Here is a 22596-nt window from a genome sequence, read left to right on the forward strand (position 1 = left end):
GCTCTTTGTTATCCCAAAATCACATTAACAGAGAAAAATTTCAGGTACTGTAAATACTGTAACAATGAAATTTAATTCTAGGAATTCTCTGTATATAATTTTATTATTTGTATATAAAGGGATATGAATCATTTAGGAGCACAGGCTGAAAACATGAAGCTGTTAATTCACTGAACAAAATAATTCTGTTTGGACCTCTGAGAAAAAAATAATATGTAATGCAGTGGGATATCAGATAATTCCGAAATTGGGAAATTTTTAGATATTAAAATCTTTGAAAAAGAACGTTATGATAGAAGACATTTTTTCAGATAAACTTCACAAACTCTTGGCTCTTTTCATCCAGTATCTCAACCAGCAGCCAGGAATGGATGACTTGGAGGAAGGATCCCTCTGAACAACAATTCTGTATAAAATTTACTTTTCAAAGACTGTGTTCTACTGCCCGTGGAGTCCCTGAATGCTCCCCTGCAGCTGGAGTTTCCACCACATCTTTTTCCATAAGCAAACAGCATTTAAACCTCTTCTGGGCAAAAGATTTTCCACAGGAATACAAAATTACCTCAAAGATTTTTTTGATTGACATGTTTTTTTCATAACAAATTAAAAACCCCCACGAACTTAAAAGCATAATTGCACTATTTAGTGTTTAGAGAAGTGAGAGGAGGGAGGGAAGTGTTCAGAACTCCCTCACATCTGAGAAGTATCTTTGTCAAAGCCAGAAAAAAAATCCCTCAGCGTCTTTTACACTAATGAAAGAGCTGTAACAGCTATCCTTTTATCTTTATACATTAAATAAATAACTTCTCACGGCCTTTACATTGTACCACAGCACCGCAGGCCGCTGAGGCTGCAGTTCCAGCTCACCCACCTGTAACCACCAGGCTGGTGGAGCCCCTGGCTGCTCCAAACTGGTTTGTGGCCAGGCAGGTGTAGGTGCCAGCATCCCCCTTGGTCACGTTGGCCACCCTCAGCCCTCCATCCTTTAACAGGCTGATCCTGGAAAATTACAAGGAGATTTTGAAAAGTCGCAGCATTTGTAGACAAAATTCTTTCACGCTTTACTGTTATCTCTGATACATTAAACTCTGTCAACAATCAGGAAGAAAATGAGCTCCATGTCACCTGACATCTGGACAATCACCAGCCTGGGGCTTGAAAATGTTGTGGCCATCCACAACAAAACATTTGAAAATGTTGTGGCCATCCACAACAAATTTGAACCCAACTACGTATTACTTTGGACATATCACTCTGAAAACCCCTGGAACCAATTTTTTAAGAGACGTGGGCACATGTATGGGTGTGAAAGAGGCAAATCCCACCTCTTTCAGCTGCACCAATTGAAACTGGAGCAATTTTCAGCTCTTTTGTTGTTCAGCTCAAGAAATCCAGCACAGCAACTCTGAAGTCACTGTGATTACCACGACAACTCCATAGGGCTGCTCATGAACTTCCTTTGTGGAAGGGCTTGCAGGACAGAAAATTCCCTTCACCCCACACAGGGAGAGCGTGGAAAAGCAGGAAGGTGCTTATAGAAGATGTGGAGAGAAGAAGACTGATAAGGACAGAGGAGCAGGGATGTTCCCACAGCAGAAGTCTGACATCCCAGACAGCAGCACAGCTAAGGCTCATTTGATTCCCTTTTCCCCTATTTCTTGTCTTCCCATCTGTTCTATCCTGCAAGGACTTCTACCCTGAGACAACCTGCAGCAGCAAAACAAGTGAATCTATATAAATATATAAATAATAACACGTAAATATATAAATAAAATATAAATATATATAAAAACATCAAATTAACAAATTCGAAAAAATACCCATTTTCCTGATATGCCCAAGTCAAAAGAGCTTCAGAGCTTTTCTCTCACAGCCCATCAACCCGTCTGAGAGGCACCAAACTGGAGCACAGCACCTTGGCTGGATGGTGATGTGGAAATTTGGAAAGTGAGCAGCAAACAAACCCTCTCCAGGCAAAGCTCTGCCTGCATTATCTGAGTCCTGCTCCCTTTTAGGGCAAGTGCCAGCTGCAAAGGCAGCAAATGTCACCAAACCTGACAGTGCCACCAAGAGCTGGGAGGGTTCTGCCTGCTCACTCCCACCTGCTGCTCCATCCAGCACAAAAGGAGTGAATTCATCACACACCTCTGCTGCTCCTTTTATTTTCAACACTCCTGAGGTAAAATAAAGTCAGCGAATCCCCACCACTCATCCCAGCTGAGTTCTGTGGCGGAATTCTGCTGGGTTGGGATCAGATTTCCAAAAGTGAGGGGTGGCTCAGTCTCTTCTCCCAGATGACAACGAATGGCCAGGGAGGCTTAGATTTGATTTTGGGGTAAATTTCTTCACGGAAATGTTCAGTGATCTCATCCTGCATCCTCTGACCCAAACCCACATTCCCTAAATGCAAATCCCAGCCCTGGGAGAACTCCAGGGCTCTGGAACTCCACTGCTCCACTCCCTCCCTCAGCTGCAAACCCTCCTCATCCTCACAGCCTCTGAAGGCAGCAATCTGCACTCTGCCACAGCTGCTCTCTGCAAGGAAAACTGAGTTTCTGTAGTTACAGCACAGAAATATACACAACTTTTAAATGCTTTTCTCTTAATTAGCTCAAATTGCATTCTGTATTTCCCTAAAAAGGGTGTTTGAGCTCTCAGTGCTGCCTCTGAGCTGCTCCTCCTCTGGGCAGAGGTGGTGCAATAATGAAATTAGCAGATGCAAATTACAAGAGATAACAAGTCACCCTGTTAGAACAACAGACAAAAGCATTTTACTGGGGTGAGAAAGAGAGCTATAAATAGGCAGTTTAATCCATTTATAACAACACAAAGCATCCTGAGGTACCTCAGCTGCTGTGGTGGCATTTGAGGTGTTTTTTCAAGGGAGGATATGCCTCACCAGTGACTTCCCTGAGGTTCATTAACTTGTTTTGGAAAATTCCTCAGTCATATTTGGCTGCACTTCATGTGAGATGGAACATTTAAAATTAATTAAACCGTGCCATATGGTTTATAGGTATTTTAAAATGTGTTAAAGACATGAGTGATACATTTTATAGGTAATTAGGATGACATCAAAAAAAGGTGTTAAAATATATCAATTATGGTTACAAGCAAGTGCTGTTGCACTTTCTAGCCGAGGCTTCGTCTGCTTTGATGCAATTTCCAACAGAAAAAATACAAAACTAAAGAAACCCCAAGTGTTGACAAAGCCTAAGATCAAACAGAAGAAAAAGCAGGATCAGGGAATAAACCTGAAAATGTCTATTGTTTAATTAACATGAATCACTTTTAGAGTGCTCTGAGCTACCTCCAAGCCTAGCCTGCCTAAAATAATTAAACAGAAAGCTTATTAAAACCCTGATGTAATTTAGAATTTTTTTATAGAAGTAAAAACAAAAAGCAAACAATACATGGGGAAAAAAATCAATTAGAGAAAAATAATATACTTGAAACAAAATCTTTACTGGTAAATTAGAAAAAGTGCAATGTTCCACTTTTTCCAATTACAAAACAGGAAATGCAGCTCAGAGCCTGTGGAAACCCCAACCCCAAAAACAGCTCTGCCCCTCCTGCTGAAACAGGAGACAAAGCACAGCTTTCAGTTTAACTGGAATTATTCAATACTCACACACAGTGCTGGAACACTGCCAGGAGAGACCCAGACCTGTGACACACAAATAACAATCCAGCCTTTGGTATTCCTCTATCTACAGGTGTTTTCCCAATTATTTTGCTTAAGGGCAGCAATTTTCCATGGAAATTCCATTTTCCACAACCAGTACCCTTCTGGCACCCTGGCAAATGGCACAAAATCTTCAGTGATGGTCCCAAACCCACCTCAATTCCAGCTGGAGATGGATTTAGGACCTGTTTGGTCATCAGATTACAGCATCACTGATAAACTCAACATCTCTCACTAATTCCTGAGCAAAACTGGGGTAAATTGGTATTTGGGGAGATTCTTTTCCTCTACAGTCAAATAAAACCCCCTTACCTCACCCCCACACCCTGCCACTGAAATCAGCAGGATGGGGAGAAGGATTGAGCAACTTCAGGAGTTTGGGGTTCCCAATTTGACAGAAATTTTACCTCTTTAAACACTTATTTTAAGATTATGCATCTTTAAATATTGATATTTAGAGAGAAGACAGAGCGTGCCTCCATTGAAACTTGGTGTCATTAATGCAGCTGTTGATGTTTGCAAACCTGCTCACCTTCCCAAGGCAATTTTGTATTTCTGAACTATCAAACACCACCAAACTCAGGAATCACTGCCTGTTTCAATTCTCAGATTATTTAGGAAAAAAAAAAAACCAAACAACCAACCATTTTAGATCCCTATTGATATGGTAATAAACACAAACATATTCCTTTCCAGTTCATAACACCTCAGTGCAAAGGAACAGGGGAAAAGTGGGTCAAAGCTGTCTTTTAATGTATCAATCAAATTCCAACTAAATTAAAGCAGATTAATTAGCAGGCAAGTCAGCAAAATAAAATCCTATGCAAGTACTGGTGAGTAAATGCATTACTTTTCACACCACAGCATTTCAAACTGTAACACAAAATGAATAAAAATATTGAATTCAAATTGCAAGGAAGCTAAAACCATTAACTAATACTTCTAAGTATAGTGCAATTTTTTATCAGGAATTATTTCTTTCCTCCATTAATTTGCCATCACTTGGCCACAATGGAAGCTGCTAAAACTGGAGTTTTCCTAAGGGAATTCTACTGGAAAGTCTTTCAGTGAAGTTTTTGCAGCATATTCTCATCTTTTTCTAGTCTTGGTAAATGTAGAAATATCTAGTGAGATTGTTTAAAGGTGAATTATTTTTAAATGCTGCTCTGCATTTTCACAGAATCCTGGTTTTTATCCCTCTTGCAGTCAGGTATTTGAGCCAGGAGCTCAGACCCACCACAGGCAGAGACTGTCAAGCACAAACTGAAAATTAAAACTCATGTACATACATAAAACATTAAGGAAATCTTGGAAGGGGTTATGTCTGGACAACAGCTATTTCAGCATTTATTCTGGTTTTGGTAAGTTAAACCAGCATGAGGAGCATTTAACCTTGGTTAAGCATCAAATCCTCCTTTTCTGGAGGATAAAAAGGCAACAAAAATTCATCCATCCAGAGCTGGAGGTGTCTCAGGCACTAAATTTAATTCCCATTTTCTGTCTTTCCTTCTGCATGTTATCCTATGCTTTCACTGCTCTCTGCACTCCACTGCTCTTTAATGTTTAGCTCTCTTTATTAAAGATATTCTAGAAAAAAAAAAACAAATCACATACTTTGCAAAATTAACAAGAAACAAGATTGCTTTCTTCAATGCTGAGCGATTTCTCAGCCCAGAGCTCATGAATCCATTTTGAATTATATTTTCTCCCCTCCACAAGACACACTATATTCAGCTCATTTAATTAAAATTTACTGAGTCATTATCCAAATCTTCTACATAGGGAAAAAAGCAGCACCATTTAAAAATAAATTAAGAACACGAGCAAGAGCGCCATCAAAATGAAACTCTCTCAGGCTTCACCAAAGCATTGTGGACAGTGCCTCAGTGAAACCCAAGTTCTCTGATCACAAGAAATTCAAGTACTCATGCTTTATTTTCATTATTCAAACAGGAGTTTTCTTAAGACATATAAATTCTGTCACCAGGATATTTACTGAAAAATCCCTTCACCAGGATTTTTCTCCTGAGAAGCTGAGAAGCCTCAGAAAAGAAATGTAAATAATAATTACCCAAATGCTTGGGAATGTGGTCTGGAGGTTGCTGACCAACAGGTGCATCTCTGATTGGTTCCACGTGAATTGTTTTTAATTAATGACCAATCCCAGTCCAGCCGTGTCAGACTCTCTGGTCAGTCACAGGTTTTTATTATCACTCTTATTTAGTTTTCTGATGCCTCTTTTCTCTATTGTTTAGTATAGTTTTAGAATATAACATAATATAATATAATATAATATACTATGATATAATGTACTATAATATACTATGATATACTATGATATACTATGATATAATATAATATAATATAACATAACATAACATAACATAACATAACATAACATAACATATCAGCCTTCTGAGAACTTGGGAGTCAATTCTCATCTCTCACTTTGTCCTGGGGACCCTCACAACAACACCCCAACATTCCATCCATGATGCTGCAAATATTAATTAAATTAAATTAGCTGCTGAATTAATTAAAATTCAGCTCCTTTTGCCTCCCCACCTCTCCCAGGTGCTGCCCATGCTGGACCTCCCTTGTGGCAGGAACCCATTCCTCCTGCTCGCTGCAATTAAAGAAGAGGAAACCCTCCCCAGCAGACTTCTCCACTGGAAATGGAGTTCAGGGCTGAAAAATGTTCTGCTAATTTGAAACCCTCTTCCTGAATTGCAGGAATTTGTAGAACTGCATGAAATTCACGGATTGCAATTATTCACAGCAGACAGTAATGAACTCCAGGGTTTTCTGCAAAGAACCTCCCTCTGCTCTTCTCCAAAGGCAAGTTTATTTCATTTAGATTAATTCAGGATTACTGCCTTGTTATTGTGCTTCCTCTGGAAGCCATTTAGAGTCTGTTGTCAGAAATGCACGCTCTGGGTCATATTTTGGAATTACCTGCACTTGGCAGAAGCAACAGCTGTAATTTATGTTCATAAACCTAAAGCAGGCAGCATCACATTCAATTCATTTTTGCAAACTGAGTGTTGATTTCTTCAGCCTGCTACTATCACCCCAAATTAAACTAATACCATTCTGCTTTTTATGGAAATGGAACGGGGACAAAAGCTGGGAACTGCCCTAAATAGACAAAATCAGGTGCTGTGTGTTTTTTGCACAAGCTTTACAAAAGCAGTCATAAACATAAAACTGAGATCCATCAAAAGGCAACAAGTTTCACATAAATGTTAGATGTCACAGTTTAATTTAATACATTAATATTGTTTAATTAAAGGCTAGAAGCAGTGCTGTTTTGGAAGGGATTTTGCTGGCCTGCTTGCAGGCAGGCAGCCAGGGAGGCTGTGGCACCATGTCCAGCTCTGCAGCAACAGATGCCCCAACTGCTGCCAAATTGTCACATTTGACCACACTTAACACCAGAACTCATGGAAACTCTTGAGGCCCCCGAGAACAAAGAGCCGGGGCAGAGATGGCAGTGCCCAAAGCCTCTGGGTACAGGGAGACAGCTCCAGCCTTATGATGGCACAAATAAAAGTCTCCACTGATGTCCCTCCAGGTTTTATTTATCTGAGAGCAACTTCTGTGTTTAAAAACTGCAGAAGAAAAGCAGAATGTGGTGTTTTACAGGAACAGGACCAGAAGATTTTGTCTAATTCAGAAGCAGGTTCCTGATGCCAGGCTAAGCTTTGTACAAATCCCCCCCAGTCCTAGAGGAGCAGGGACACACTCCTTAAATCACACCACCATGGCAATCCTCCTGCACACCCTCCTGTTTGCTCTCCTCAGTGTCATGCCTGGCCTTTGGACCCTCTCTGTCCATGAATTATCCTGCCAAGCACAGTGTGGGAGAGCCCTGCATTGTTTTTTATACAATTTAACCAGCACACTTGTGCCGTTTCAATTTATGACTAATTCAATAATGCTTTAATGGGTATTGCTGGAAAAAAGCATTTATGTGTTGTTGGAAATCAATAGCTGGGGGTGTGGGTGACTTCCAAACTATCCCCTGAGAATCACAATCCTAAAATACATCCACTATCACCCTAACCCTCACAAATAAACATAAACAATGATGGCAGCATCTGCTATCCCTGGTAGGATCATGGCTGCTTGGAAAGAACCTGGAAGAACATTTTCCTTTTCTTTTCATGTTTTCATCTGCTACTCTTGCCCTCCAAATTAACTTTTCTTTCTTTCCTCAGCTGTATCATCCCCATGGCTGTAACACACCTCAACTGCCCCTTTGCCAACATTTTCAGAGCATTCTGTTGAAGCCTTTTAGTATTTTAGCATTCCCAATTTCCTGTCAGTACCTGCCTCTCTCTAAATCAGACCCAACTCTACATTAAACTGAAAACAAAATCTGACCATTGACCTTAGAGAAAGCAGCACACTTGCCCTCTCAGTGCTCTCAAACCATCACAACAAAAAAAACAACCAAAAAACCCCAGGCCAGCCAGACTTCAGAGAGACTTCACAAGTGTTTGGGTCTACAGCTGACACGACTGCATAAAAGGACACACAAAAGCTTCTTGTAAGATTAAAACAAATAAACCAATGTAACGTGGTACCTTTCATTTTCCTGCAGCTGCTCACCTCCCTTCTTCCAGGAACATTTGGCCTTGGGGAAAGCTCTGGGTTTGCACTCAAAATCAACTGTGCTGCCTATCTGAACCTGGATCAGTCTCTTCATTGGACTCTTGGAAAAATCTGGAGCAGAAGCTAGAACAGAAGGGGTAGTAGCAGTGAAATAAAGCACTTTTAGTGACATTAATGATACTACTAGTTAGCACTTACACGAGCACTTCTCAGACTCCAAACATAATTAACACCATTAATTAGTTCAGACAGATCTTCTATTGGGCAATTAGGCATTTTCTCCTCCTTTTCTGTACCTCATCCTGCTTCCAGAGGTCTCAGCTGTGCAGCTGAGCACCTAACAAGGCAAGCACAGAAGGTGAAAGCCACCAAAGCTCAATGAACCCAGATTCAAGTTCAGCACCTGCCCAGGTGGATGCTCTGCTGAAGGGAGCAGATTTATCTGATCAATCTGATCAATATCACACCAGGAATCTCGCTGCACCTCACTGGAATGTTCCCAGTTCCATGTGCCCAGTGCCTGTCAGATGACAGGAAATGACAGTGCAGCTCATTCTGGGTGAACTTTTCATGAATTACGTTTTGAGAAGGCTCGTGGCCTCTCCCTATATAACACTGAACTTGGAAAGGAAATTCAGTGTTTGAGACCTTCCAGAGGTCTGAGCTGTGCAGCTGAGCACCCAACAAGGCAAGCACAGAAAATCAAAGCCACCAAAGCTCAATAAACCCAGTTTCATGTTCAGCACCTGCCCAAGTGGATGCTCTGCTGAAAGGAGCAGGTTTATCTGATCAATCTAATCAATACCACACCAGGAATCTCGTTGAACCTCTGGGAACTGGAAAGTTCCCCGTTCCACATGCCAATGGGTGTGAGATGACAGGAAATGACAGTGCAGCTCATTCTGGGTGAACTTTTAATGAATTAAGAGTTTTGAGAAGGCTCGTGGCCTCTCCCTATGTAACACTGAACTTGGAAAGGAAATTCAGTGTTTGAGACCTTCCAAAGACCTCAGGAGTGCAGCCCAACAGGGCAAGCACAGAAAATCAAAGCCACCAAAGCTCAATGAACCCAGATTTATGTTCAGCACCTGCCCAAGTGGATGCTCTGCTGAAAGGAGCACATTTATCTGATCAATCTAATCAATATCACATCAGGAATCTCACTGAACCTCAGGGAACTGGAATGTTCCCAGTTCCACAGGCCAGTGGGTGTGAGATGACAGGAAATGGCTCCTCCAGGGCTGCACACAGAGGTTTTTAACCCCAGGGTGTCCCTGAGCCCCCACAGGAGTGAGAGCAGCTGATGGAGCCAAGCAGCACACCCAGAGCACACCAGGGGTTTTATCCCATCCCTGCTCTTCCCCTCGTGAATAATTTATCCTGTTCTGCTTTAAATGAATGATTGGCCTGAAAATCCTCAGGCAGCAGATGACTCAACTCCTCTGCTCTGCAGATAAAGACATCAGGTTGACAAAACCGTTTTATTTCAGTGACAGCAGCCGAGTGAGTTAAATCTGAGGTGCAATCTGAGGGGGTGTGGAGAGGGATAATGAGGTTTGTGTTTTAGTGAAAAAAGGAACATCTTACCTACAACCCTGAGCTCTGCACTCGAAGAGATGACACCATGCTTATTTTCAGCTATGCACTGGTATCTGCCAGAATCTGTCAGATTTAGATTTGATATTGTAAGTGCACCATTTTCAATTTGGATCCTTCCCTGAATATTAAGAAAAATATCTTTATTGATGATATATTTCCTGTGAAAAATTTAAAATAAGTAAGGAATAGAGATAAGACAGCATAAATACAATTAATAGGTTAAATGCAAAAGCATAATAATGAGAATAGTTCTAGAAGAAGTGACAGGACTGCAGCATGGTACAGCAATGGTGATCAGATATGGAGATTCATGCAGTGCATGAAGTAATTGTTCTAATCTGCCCACTTGCACTGAGGTCTGGCAATCTCAAATGCCCTTTATTTCTCCAGAAACACTGACAGAATCTACCAGCCCCCTCAGACAGACCAGAGTATCCAAACTGTGCAGATGGCACTGGCATTTCACACTATTTAAGGGATTTCACATGTGCCACTCGCTAATGAGCTCTAACACTGCAGAAAAAATTCCAGCAGCCATTGAACCAAAGGCACAAACTGAAGTGCTTGGAGCCAGCTCAGCTTCTCAAGTACCTGGGACTCCTCACCTTGCTGATTTTGGGAAGCTCAATTACAGCAGGAATGACTGATCTGAGTGGCAGAACTGGTGGCAAAAGGAACCAGGGAGCAAGTCAAAGCCAAAGGAGCAGCAGCTTTGGGGAACAGCTTTGGGGAAAACCAGGAATGCACAAAACCCCAAACTGCCTGCCCAGAAGTGTTTTCTAAGCGCTGCTTTTGGATCTGGCCCAAGCACAGGGTGACTCCAGGGCAGCTCAGCTCCTGAGTGCGAGGGGCTCAGACAGACAGTCAGACAGACAGACAACAATCCCAAAGGGGGAAAAGCTGAGTGCCCATGCCCTGATCTCCTCTGCAGCATCCCAAGCTCTCTCTTGGGGAAGATTTGTTCCTGAGTGGAACATGTTTTGAAGGAGACCCAGCAGGAGGATCAGTGAAGGAGCAGAGGACACCGGATCCCTGCACACACAGAGCTCCCACGGTCCTGCCAGGGCTGCTTCCCAAATTGCTCCCTCACTGTTTCCCAGGGAAGTCACAGCCAAAAGGCTGGGCAGCATCACTCCAAACCGGACAAACAGGAGACTGAGTGATCCCAAGGTGTTTTTGTACTTCCTGAGGTAAAAGGAGCCCACTGCCTCAGTGGCTCTGTATGAACAGCGACAATGCTCTTAAATCACCCACAGAGGGTTTTGTGCTCCCTCATTAACCTGTCCACAAAACACCACCACTCCTTTTAGCCAGCAGGGATGTAAGAAATGCTTTCCAGTGCTCTGCTCATTTTTCAGAACCAGCCAGTGAATTCACCTGAGCAGGCCCTTTCTCCCCAAAACTCAGTGCTGAGCACAAGGCACTGGCCAAAGGTAGAAGTGCCTGCAGTTCATATTCCTGATAACCTGAAAGGGGCTGCTTTCCCAAACAGTGAGACTTACAATCAATAAATCAGGGGTATCAGATCCTGCTCTGCATTTCTGACCTTTCCCCTTCTAAGTTCAACTTCTCTGTTAGCAAATGCATTACTTTCAATTAATTTACTGTGGCAACTGCAATAAAGTAAGTATCTATGTCATGTTGCTGTTTGTATTCCATTCTTTGCAACAAATAGCGGTAAACCCTTGAATCTTCAGGAGTTTTGTCAAGAAGTTGGAAAATATTTTCTTACTACCTTTAATGAAACGCCAGCTGCAAATATAGTAAAATAATTCAAGCTCTCCATCCCTTATTTACAGTTCTTTATTTATATCATTATTAAACTTCCTTCTCCAGTCATTCCTTACATGTTTCTTTCAGTGGTTCTATTGTTTTTGAGTATGTTTTTAGCTGGACTTTTTTGCAGAGCATAATTTGTCTTTGCAGCTGTTGAGGCTTCATCAGGATGCCCTCAAAAAACACAAACCCAGCATCAAAACTTCTATTGGCTAATACCAGGACACTCTGGATGGATGGGTATTGTTAATTGCACACAGCACCACTCTTTTCCAACAGAATGTTACCTCTATGGCCAGCTGCTCTCCATTCTTCAGCCACCTGTAGGAGGGTTTGGGCTTCCCACTGGCTCTGCAGTCCCAGGACAAGGTGTCCTCCACAGCAACCTCCACATCCTGTATGGGCTGCACCCAGTGAGGCTTTGCTGCGGGGAGAACACACAACAAACACCTGCAAACACAACTTACTGCTCCAGGTCACAGCAATGGGCACACAACCCATCCATTTTCTGCACAGGCTCATCTGTACCAACACAGCTTCCCACTGGTTCTGCTCTGAGCCCCTTGATGAAATAAATCGCTTATTATTCCTCTTGTACATTTTTATTATGAGCACTAAGCCAGAAGAAAACTGAGAGTACAGATCACTGAAGCTGGACTGGTGAAACCAATATTAAAATCACAAATGATTAAACAACATCATTTTGCAATCGAGGCAAATGTAAGAGAAAGGCATTAATGGCAAGAGTGAAATTAAATAAGTGATGTGGCTAAATCATCAAATTAATGCTGGAGAGAATCCTTTAAGTCTTAAAAAAATAATGGTATGTCAGCCTTAGTGCTAAATACCATTTAAATTGCTTTCTAATGCAAGGCAGTACTTAACTGGATGAAAACATGGATATATGAGATTGTTTTTGAAAGCAGAAGTCTTGGCACAGAATTTGGGTAATGCAAAGCAGTAGAATGAAGTCCATAAAAATCACTATTTTTTTAAGCCAAAATTTGAAGCAATAATACCAGACATCCTTCAGAATTACCCAAAATGCAGTTAAAACTGTAAAGATATTTAAAACATCCATTACAGCTTTCACAGGAAGTAGAAAGCTCACTTGGCAAATAAACATCAGTGCATGAAAGACAACAGTAATTTATTTTTATTCCTTTAGTGCCGTTTCACACATCAGCTCAACACTTATCTCATAGGTAATTTGTGAATTTTCTTTGAATTTATTTAATTTCCTAGAAGGTTTATCATCTCAGCCTATGCTATTTCTCCAAGAAAAGATGAATTCTGGACATGGCCTATGGAAAAGAGCAGATGAAAGAACAGGATGAAACTTGGCTGCAAACATTTAGCTAGAATTTTCCAGAGTCAATTTGCTTCTCTTAAGTCAGTAATTCAGGAAAATCTCCTACCACCCTCATGTGGAACCAACAGGGAGAAAACAAGTCCCTGGTGATGTAGGAAAACATTGTTTACTACACGAATTTAGGAAGGACAGGAGGTCAGATTAATTTCCATGGAACTTCTGACTGCAATGGAGCTCAGCGGCAATTAACTCAGGCCAGGGAAATTAAAGATTTGCCCATGGGCACGAGGGGAGTGGGCACAGCCAAGAGCTGAACAGCACCAGCCCAGCCAGGCCTGGGTCAGGGCTGGCACTAATTCCATTTTAAAAATTCCTTGTTTCCCAGCATGGAAATTTCCACTCAATTCCAGGCTCTGCAATGCAGTGAAAAGATCCCAACACGACCATGTACAGCACCAGACTTTTATGATAAAGATGATTAATCTATTTATGATTTATGTACCCATATTTAGGGTTAACTGCTTACAGAAGAACTTGCTGAAATGTATTCACTGAGGTTTGAACTACCAATAAATACTATACAATATACTACTATGCTATATTAGTATATAGTAGTATATTGTATGGTATTTGAGAAATAATATATCTATATAGTATTATATACATATTATGTATTGTATATATATAGTATTATATACACATATATAGTATTTATCAAATATAGATATAGTATATAATACTATATCTATATTTGATAAATACTATATATATAAAATAATATACATAAATATATGATAAATACAATATTTGCTGACAGTGAAACCCTCTGAATATTACTTTTTTTTTTAACATCCATATGAGGTTAAGACCTTTCACCGATGTGGGGATAATTTATTTTTTGCACCCTCTTTATCAAGGTCAGCTGCTAAAGACAGGATGATTTTTGTGCCACATGGATGTACAATTTCACTGGTATTAATTTGGGTTAAATCCTCAAAGTCCATGTTACAACACTGAAGTTAAGCCAGCCCTTGCTTCATCCCACATTGTCACTGGGAGAATTTTCATTTCAAGGGAATGAAAGCTCAGGGCTCCATGTAATGAGCACTTTGCACACCTAAACATTTATGCAACATTCAGCACTGCTTGAATTACTGATGGATCCATACATGTGGAATAATTAACATCTGCTGCCCACCTCCACTTGAAAGCAGGTTAAATACAAACTATTTTCAAGTCTAAATATCTTAGATTCAATTCTACCAATTAAAAAATCATTGTCTATTTAATTGTGTTTTAGGACTGTGTCAGGCAGTCTCCATGGGAGGGTCTCCCAAGTTCCCACACAACACAATAAAGCAGAAATGTGAAAACAGAGTAAAACAGAGCAGCTTCCCAAGGCACAGGGTGAGAAATTCCGGCTGCCTGTCTGTGCTGATGGAGACTGCAGTGATTTCCTGGAGGAAAGCTCTTTTTGCTCTTCCAATTCCTGATGGAGGAGCTGAGCAGGAAGAGAAGCACCATTTTCAACCTGTCTTAGAAAGAGAACAATTCCACCAACCAGCTCAAAATCGAAAAGGCAGCTCAAGAGGGCAATTCCAGCTGGGAATACTCTAACTCCTGGCCAGGATAAAGGTGCTTCATGTGCAGAAATAAAGTCAGATATCAGAAGCTCTGTCATTGCTCTGATGCTCTGACACCCTCCCAAAACTGGAGTTTGGTTTGCCAAGCCCAGCTCTGCCCCTTTTTGTTGAGCTCTGAGGACATCTGAAGGACTCCGAATAACCAGCTTTATTCCTCTCAAGTTTTAGCAGATCTTATTGCCCTAAAGATGTGATTCCACCATCATTGCCACATCTGTGCTCCTGAAGGAAGGCTTGCTAACAAAGCCTCATTTTCTCCTGGGGTTTGTGAATTATTTGTGGGCTAACCACGCACAGTGCATCACAACATGTATTTTTATGTATTACAACATGTATTTTTATGTATTATTTCCCTCAGAGTGAGAGAATTCAACAAAAATCTGGTTTTAATTCTGTAGGAATGGAGTGAAGGGAAGGAACCTCCTGGAACTACTGCAGAGTTATTGTGAAACCTGGATCTTCCTGAGGAGAGAAAAGCAGTCCCTTCTTCTAAAGCAAGGAATAGGCAGCACATCCTTGCTGAGATTTAAAAAAAATACACATTGTCCTGTAAGCTGAGAGGTTGGAAGTTAATTTTAAAGGAGTTCACAGTGCAGGGTTTGAGGCTGTGACAGGAATCTGTATTTTGGGATGATACTAAGAATTCCTGAGAACTTGCTGTGCAATCTTCATGAAAGATTCATCTGGAGCTCCCCCAGGACGACATGCTTGTAGGTAAAGCGATTTTCTGAGGCAGTTTAGCCGTCAGCTCCATGGCCAGTCACCTGGAAAAGCACCAGCCTGGATTTTGCTTCACTTGTTTTAGCCTAAAATATTCCTTGCGGTGCTCGTGGTCCCAGAGGCAAGGAGAGAACAAGTGTGTAACTTCATAAAGAGCATCCCAGGGAGAGGCCTCTCATCTTTTCTCGTGGTTATGATGACCCAGCCAGCTGAGCCTGCAGGAAACAACTGTTGCTCCATTACACTCCAGGCCTCCCCCGTAGGCCAAAAGGGAAGGAAAAACCATTTTTTCAGATTTTACAAAATCCTTTGTGATGTCCTGGGGGTTGATGTGAAGGAAGAACGACTGCAGGGATGCTTTTGGCTGAAGGAGTGACACTCTCCAGAGGCTGGGCTGGGATTTGTGAATTATTTGTGGCCTAACCACGCACAGTGCAGCAAAACACGTATTTTCATGTATTATTTCCTTCAGAGTGAGAGAATCCAACAAAAATCTGGTTTTAATTCTGTAGGAATGGAGTGAAGGGAAGGCAGAACTGCTGGGAGCCAAAGCCCCTGGGGAGCTCCTCCATATTCACACAAAATGTTCCATTCTTACACTTGCACTCTGACATCTCCACCAGGAAAGCTGGGCTGAAACTCTCTGAAACACCTCTGGGGAGCTCAGAAGTTGGGCAGGAAAATCAGATCACAAAGAACTTCCCAGAGCACAAGAGGGGAAGTTGTGAAGCAACCAGGAGAAAAACCCACCCCAAAAATGTCACCTGCAGTTTTTCTGCCTCAAAGCCAGGCTCTGACACTCCCACTGATGCCTGCAGCAGGGATGAACTCTGCTTTCACCTCAGAACTCCAAGGACTTCAAGCACAAATCACTTTTGTTCTGCTGAACCAGCTGGGCCTGGAGAAGCAGCTGAAACATCTCTGAAAATTTCATTTTTTGGCTCTCATTGGAAAATCAGAATGCCCTCAAGCAACAGGGAAAAGCTTTAGTATGTAAAAGAAGAAAAAACTGTTTATCTGGGCAGCAAAGAAATGGTATTATTAGACAGCATTAACAATTAAACTCTGGGTGATCAAGCTCAGCAACTCATTGATATTATTCAATCATTTGTAACTTTGCTGTTTATGTTTTGAAGACTTGCCAAGCACAAGACCATCAGATAAAACCTCTAAACAGAGAAATTCTTTCACATACGCAAATAACAGTTTCAGTTTAGTTTTGCTGATAGATTATTAATAAAAACCAACAACAAAATATACCAGTATTTCTTAACACACTAAAAAAATGAGGCAGATTCTACTGCTTCCTGGGGGATTTTGTCTTTGTTACCACAGACCAGCACTGCAGAGCACAAGGAGAACAGCAGCAGAATTTCCTTCTCCTGTCAAATATTTTACCTTGGTGCTGCCAAGCAGGACTGCTGGTATATCAGCATGGGCTAATTAAGAATATATTTCCTTCAATTACACCTAAAATTAATTGCTTTACATATCTTTACCGTGCTTCGTATTTAATTGCATCCTAAAAGACAAAAATGAAATTGTTTCATCTCCTCTCATTTTTCTCTGCCATGGAACACCTCTGTGGATTCTTTTTTTTTCCCCTGTTATCTCTTTATGGGAAGCTAAAAGCGATGACAAACGAACAGGCTAATAAAGGGAAAGCAAATTATTTAAATCTTCAGGTTCTACATTCCATCAAAGTTGGATAATCTTCTCCTATTTTTAGCACAATCTGAGCTCTCCTGAGTAGAAAACTGGCATTTAACAAATGCTGGAACTGTAAAAAGGACAAGAAACTGAACATTTGATGTCAGGCTTTTCTTGATAAAATCCTTCAGGAGAGAAAAGGAAGATTAATAGTCTGTGAGTACTGTAATGAACCCAGAATATCTGGTTTAGAATATCTATTTTAATTATCAACTCCAACTATGGGTGGAGAGCTATATTTAAAACACACCATAATTACAATAAAACAGACTCCTTTCATTTCTTTCAGGAGTTACAGATGTGACAGATTTATAGGAATTCTTGGGAAAGTGACTATGGACAGGAGTGAAGTTGTTCAAGGACTTTGTGGCTTCAAGGCTGTAATTCATTATTGGATGAAAAAGCAAGGCTTTTAACCAAACTGTTTATGAACTGGAAAACCTGATTTTCAGATTTTAAACATTTCAGTTTCAGCTCATAAAACAAATCAGAATAGGAGTGTTTCACTTTGTACCAGAGCAATGAATGTTTCAAGCTTTGCATTAGGACCAGCTTTATGTTACATTTCAAAGAATCTTTAAAGTTTGCAAAGAAAGAAAAACCTATATTTCAGGGACATGAATGATTTTTATCAATATTTTTTTCTGCCTAAAGATTTCTTTTTCATATTATTTCACCACAACAACTTGCAAAACATTAACCCCAATACTTCTCATACTGATTTCTTTTGGGGTCAGGCAGAAATGTGCTTTGTTCTGCCCAGAGGAAAATGAATGTTGTCACTATTGAAATAAAAAGACATTTGTGCTTTTGTAATGTTTATATTTTTCCATGTTTGATAAGCAGACTTGCCTTAAACTTCTAAAAGTTCTAACAGCAGCCACCATTCCCTAAAAACAGCAGATTTGTGGATTTTTGACAGCATTGGTATTTCTGGCAGATGGGTGATTTTTTACTCTGTGTCTTCAGTTTATTGCATTAGTTTCCCCCAAATCCTCATCTGCTTTTAGAACAACTTCCTTAAATATTGATATTTTATTGGAAGGCTGACTGGGATGTGGTTGGATTTCCTCACCAGACAGATTTCTGGGCTTTGGCACCAGATGAGGTGGCAACCCATCAGAAGACATTATCTTCAGTTATAAAACTTTGAATTATCAAGAGAAGTTATAAATGCTCTCATCCCGAATCCAGGCTTGTTGGAATTCTAACTGCAACAACAAAGCAAGCACCAAAATAAGAAAGATTACTTAAATCTATTTAATTCTGCAGAATGGGTTCCATGAAGCAGAACAAATGAAATGAAACAGTTGGAGTGCCATTACTGCCATTACAGCTCTCATTATTCTTCTCAAGATAAACATCCATATCAGGGATGGCTCCTAACATGGGCAACCACTCCTACTGGAGTATGAGGGTTCAAATCCCTGTCTGGATTTGCACTGAAAAGGTTCACAATGATTCCATTGTTACAGAACTGCAGATGAGTTGCTTTTGCTCATTAGCAACATCCTTTATTTCAGCTCTGTGGCCTTTTAATGAGCAAAGAAGAATTTGGGCAGCAGGGCAGGAACCCCAGGAATGGCACTGCTGGAATTACAAGGACTGATGAACAAATCCACTCTACTTTATATCTGATTTCTCTATTTTTTATCTACTCTAATTTATATCTTATTTACAGTAATGTATCTCACAACTGTCCTGATTTAACACTGCCATAGGAATGTTGAGGCAAAATGATGAACAAACCCCAACTCTGGAACTTTCAAGCAAAAAATAAATAAGGTCACTTAATAGAACCAAATGCACAGTGCCAAGTTTGGCACGGCAGAGGACACTGGCAGATGAAGCAGCTTGGATTTGCTGCCCTATGTCAACCACAGGATTTCTCAAAAAGTCATAATTACAATCAGTGCATGGAAAATTTGTGCTGCTTCAAGTCCCCTGCCCAACCTGACCCTGAACATTTCCAACACCGGGGCCTTCATTCATTTAGATTAACTTGCAAGTTGGAAAGGAGAGAAATTTTCCTTCCTCCTTATAAAATCTATTGTGCCTTAAAGTAAAATCTTCAAGGACCAAAATGTGTGTTGTACCAGCCAGCTGCTCCCCATGGAGAGGCAGTGAAGAACCTGCTCTGCGCCTTTATCCAACTCTAAACCCATCTCCTTGCTCAAATATTCCTCCATGAGGGAAACATTCCAAGGCAGAGTCAGAATCACTGTTTAAATTGCCATTGAAGTAAAGAAAATTATATTTGCTGAGATCTGGCTTTAACAAAAATTGTCAATTACCACTTTGTTGCAAATCACTCTCGCTTTGCACCACCACCAGTGTGCTTTGCTGATACTCATTTCACTCTATAGCCTCAAATGCACAAGAGACTGCATTTTTTCCAGCTATAAAATTTCATATTATTTCATTTCCTATACTGGATTATATCCTCCCATTTATTTACTCATTTTAAAATAAAATTGGCTGTTTTGAAAGCACAGGATTGAGAATATCCATCAGTAATCTTTTCACAAAGCAAGACAAAATTTGTACTTGTCATAAATGGGAGGCCTAAATGATCCCCCAAATAAATCCAATTGACTGAAAATTGAAGGTTTCACCAATGGACCAAAAAGAAATGTTCTTAAAAAAAAATAGTGTTTCCATCAGAGAAAAAACCAACCAGAAGCATACTCTGCTTTACTCTCTGCAATCCTTGTGAGCTTTTAAGCCATTTCTTAGAGACCTTACCAAGAAACTACTGCAGAAATTCTCATTTTCTGCAAGCACTTAAAACGCCACAGATTTTCAAGCCCAAATGCCCAATGGAACTGCAGAAAGTGGAAATTCCAGAGTACCCCAGAGCAGTTTATGCTTCCTGAGTAAAGAAAGGAGGGATAGACAGACCAGAGGTTTCCTACCATAGTAAGTGAGACGTCCTCTTGCAATGTTTTTGCCCCTGGAGTTTTCAGTAATGCATTCATAGAGCCCTGCATCCTCCTGCTGGAAATTAGGGATTTCAATCATGCCATTGGATTTCCTCAGCTTTATTTTACTTGGAAATGGCAGCCCGTCAGTTCTTCTCCAGTTAATCTGAGGCACGGGGCTAAAGAGAGAGTAATGAGATTTTAAACAGTTTTGCTTAAAGTCCTTGATTGTCATAATGAGATACTTAAAGCAAACTAAATTCAGCAGTGACTTGCAGGCTGTGTTAAATGCAGTAACCACACTGTACATGACAGATGGTCAGACACTCAGGCACCTGATTTGCATTGCCTGCTGATTCCTACGCTGCATTTGTGGTCCCAAATTTGTCAGGAATAACTCTGTGAATGCCCAATAATTGCAACATTTCTTGTAAATCAGCAGTGGCCTCCCCAGAGGATGGGTGGGATTTACCAGAGGCTTCCACAGAGGAAGAATCCAGGCAAGTCTTTTGGAATTGCCATCCTCCAGCAGCCTTTAATGCTCTGATTTGCAAACTTCCCCTCTCCTCTCCAGGGAGCCAAAGCAACAGTGTGTGATCAAGTTATCAATCTAACATGGGCACCTGACAACCTGCCTGCAAACAAACCCCACACTGGTAAATAAATACAGTTACAGAAACACAAATGCATTCTCAGATCATCTGTGAAAGAGAAAAGGTATCAGCTGCGAGGGAAGCATCATTCAGAAGAGAAATGCATTTCCGTCTTTATTTTGGCCATAAAGAAAGAACAATATTATGAAAGCATCAAGTACATTTAAGGGGAAAATTCAGACAACATTCTCACAGGCTTCAGCACCATTTCCTTGCACAAAGAAAAGAGACTTAGCTCAAAGGTCATATGCAAAACCACAGAGTATGCACTCAAATTAATTTAAAATGAAATGTGAATTCCTGTGCTGCCAACATACACATCTTAATTCTAAACAAAATCAAAATACACTTCATGAGTCTCTGCTCTCTCATTTCAAGGCAGGAGCTGTGATGACCAAAATCAGGGAAACCCCAGAGCCCCACAGCTCTTGTGCAGGTGAACCCAAAGGTGCTTCACCTTCCAGTGAAGATGAACACTTACTTTCCCAGTGCAAAGCACTCCAGCTTCACAGTGGAGCCTTTGGCTGCTGCCAGGGTCTCAGGGAACTGAACTTCTATTTTGGGCTCGTATTCCCCCATCACACCTGCGTGAGACAATTGAGAAGGTCAAATTTTCAAGGCAGTTTTCAAAGGGTTTTCTTTCCCTCTCTTGCAATTCAAGATTATTTCTCTGACTATCTGCTTATAAAGGGAAGCACAGTGATATCAGGGACAGAGTTAGGATGCAACAGGGTTTATCTCAGAAGCAAGTTTGGACCGTGGGAATTTGAAATACAGAAACTTGCACAGACACTGAAGGGTTTGATCTGCAGCCTTGAGAGATGCTTGGACTGATGTAAAAATATACACAGACATTAAGCAGAAAAATAATATAGTTCTGTTTCTATAGTTGTAGGTGAGAATATGCCTCAAGTGATAAACTGTACTGATAAAATGGTGAAGGTTTTATAATCTAAGGGTGGGGTTGTATGGAATAAACTAAGAGTTTAGAAGTTATGATAGAAGCATATGTGTAATAGTAGCCCATAAGATGAAAGTATCCACAATGCAGCAGAAGTAAGTAAAGGTGATAGGTAAGAAAAGCAAAATAAACCCTGTGGCAACTGTCCATTGGGTTAGAAAGTTCTATATTGCCTTGTAACAAAGAACCTGTGACTTCTCTGAGCTATGGCCGAGTTCTTGCTCCTCTAAAACCTCTCAGCCTCTGAGACTGATGTTTATCTGAGCAATAAATCATTCTTAACCCCATGGTGGTCCCATTCCTTCATTACAAAGGTGTCACCCTTTATTACAAAGGTGACAATGACAGAACAACACAGGAGAATTTACGGTGCAAGAGCCAAAAACTCTGGGAACTGAGTTGCTGCAAATGCAGTCAGGCTCCTGGCAGCTCCCTGTTGCCCTGTTCTAAAGTTCTTCCAAGCCTTCTGATGTTTACATTTTTGCAATGGAGTGTAAATAATGATTGTTTTGCATTCCTTTCTGGAGGAGGACAGAACTGATGGACTGTTGCTATAGGACATGAAATAACATGAGGACACACACCGCTGTTCTCAATCTGAAGAGAAAAGGAGTTTATTATCTGACTCCAAATTTACAGATTTCCAAAAGTGACAGTGGATTGGAGGGTGACAGTGCCACCTCTCCAATGACATTGAACTAGACAACAGTCCATGAAATTTCTCCTCCTCCATAAAAGAATGCAAAACAATTAACTATTTACAGAAAGTGTGTGAGAAACTTCGTTACAAGAATGTCAACATCAGAAGGCTCAGAAAAACTTAATCAGGGCAACAATGGACTGCTGGTTTGACCAGTGTGGTTGGAGAGGTGGCAATTTCATCCTCCAATCCACAGTCACTGCTTTTCAAACTCTATAAATACCGAGGTCCAGAAATAAATGCCCTTTTTTGCCTCAGACATCTGCTCATTCTGTGTTGTAGCCATGATATTTTCTGAA

At 40.8% G+C, this 22596-nt stretch overlaps 1 protein-coding gene across 1 annotated transcript in view; it reads right to left on the bottom strand.

Annotated features, from left to right (window-relative positions):
* CNTN3 (contactin 3) overlaps positions 1-22596 on the bottom strand; it is a 120294-nt gene that overhangs the window by 16925 nt on the left and 80773 nt on the right. Inside the window, exons 7-12 of the mRNA XM_063164345.1 lie at positions 21118-21220; positions 19978-20162; positions 11965-12101; positions 9890-10019; positions 8275-8425; positions 872-999 (exon numbers count right to left, since the gene is read on the bottom strand). Coding sequence (XP_063020415.1) covers positions 872-999; positions 8275-8425; positions 9890-10019; positions 11965-12101; positions 19978-20162; positions 21118-21220 — 834 coding nt within the window. The remainder of the gene's footprint in view (positions 1-871; positions 1000-8274; positions 8426-9889; positions 10020-11964; positions 12102-19977; positions 20163-21117; positions 21221-22596) is intronic.

The sequence above is a fragment of the Melospiza melodia genome, chromosome 10, assembly GCF_035770615.1.
Source record: "Melospiza melodia melodia isolate bMelMel2 chromosome 10, bMelMel2.pri, whole genome shotgun sequence".
Lineage (NCBI taxonomy): Eukaryota > Metazoa > Chordata > Aves > Passeriformes > Passerellidae > Melospiza > Melospiza melodia.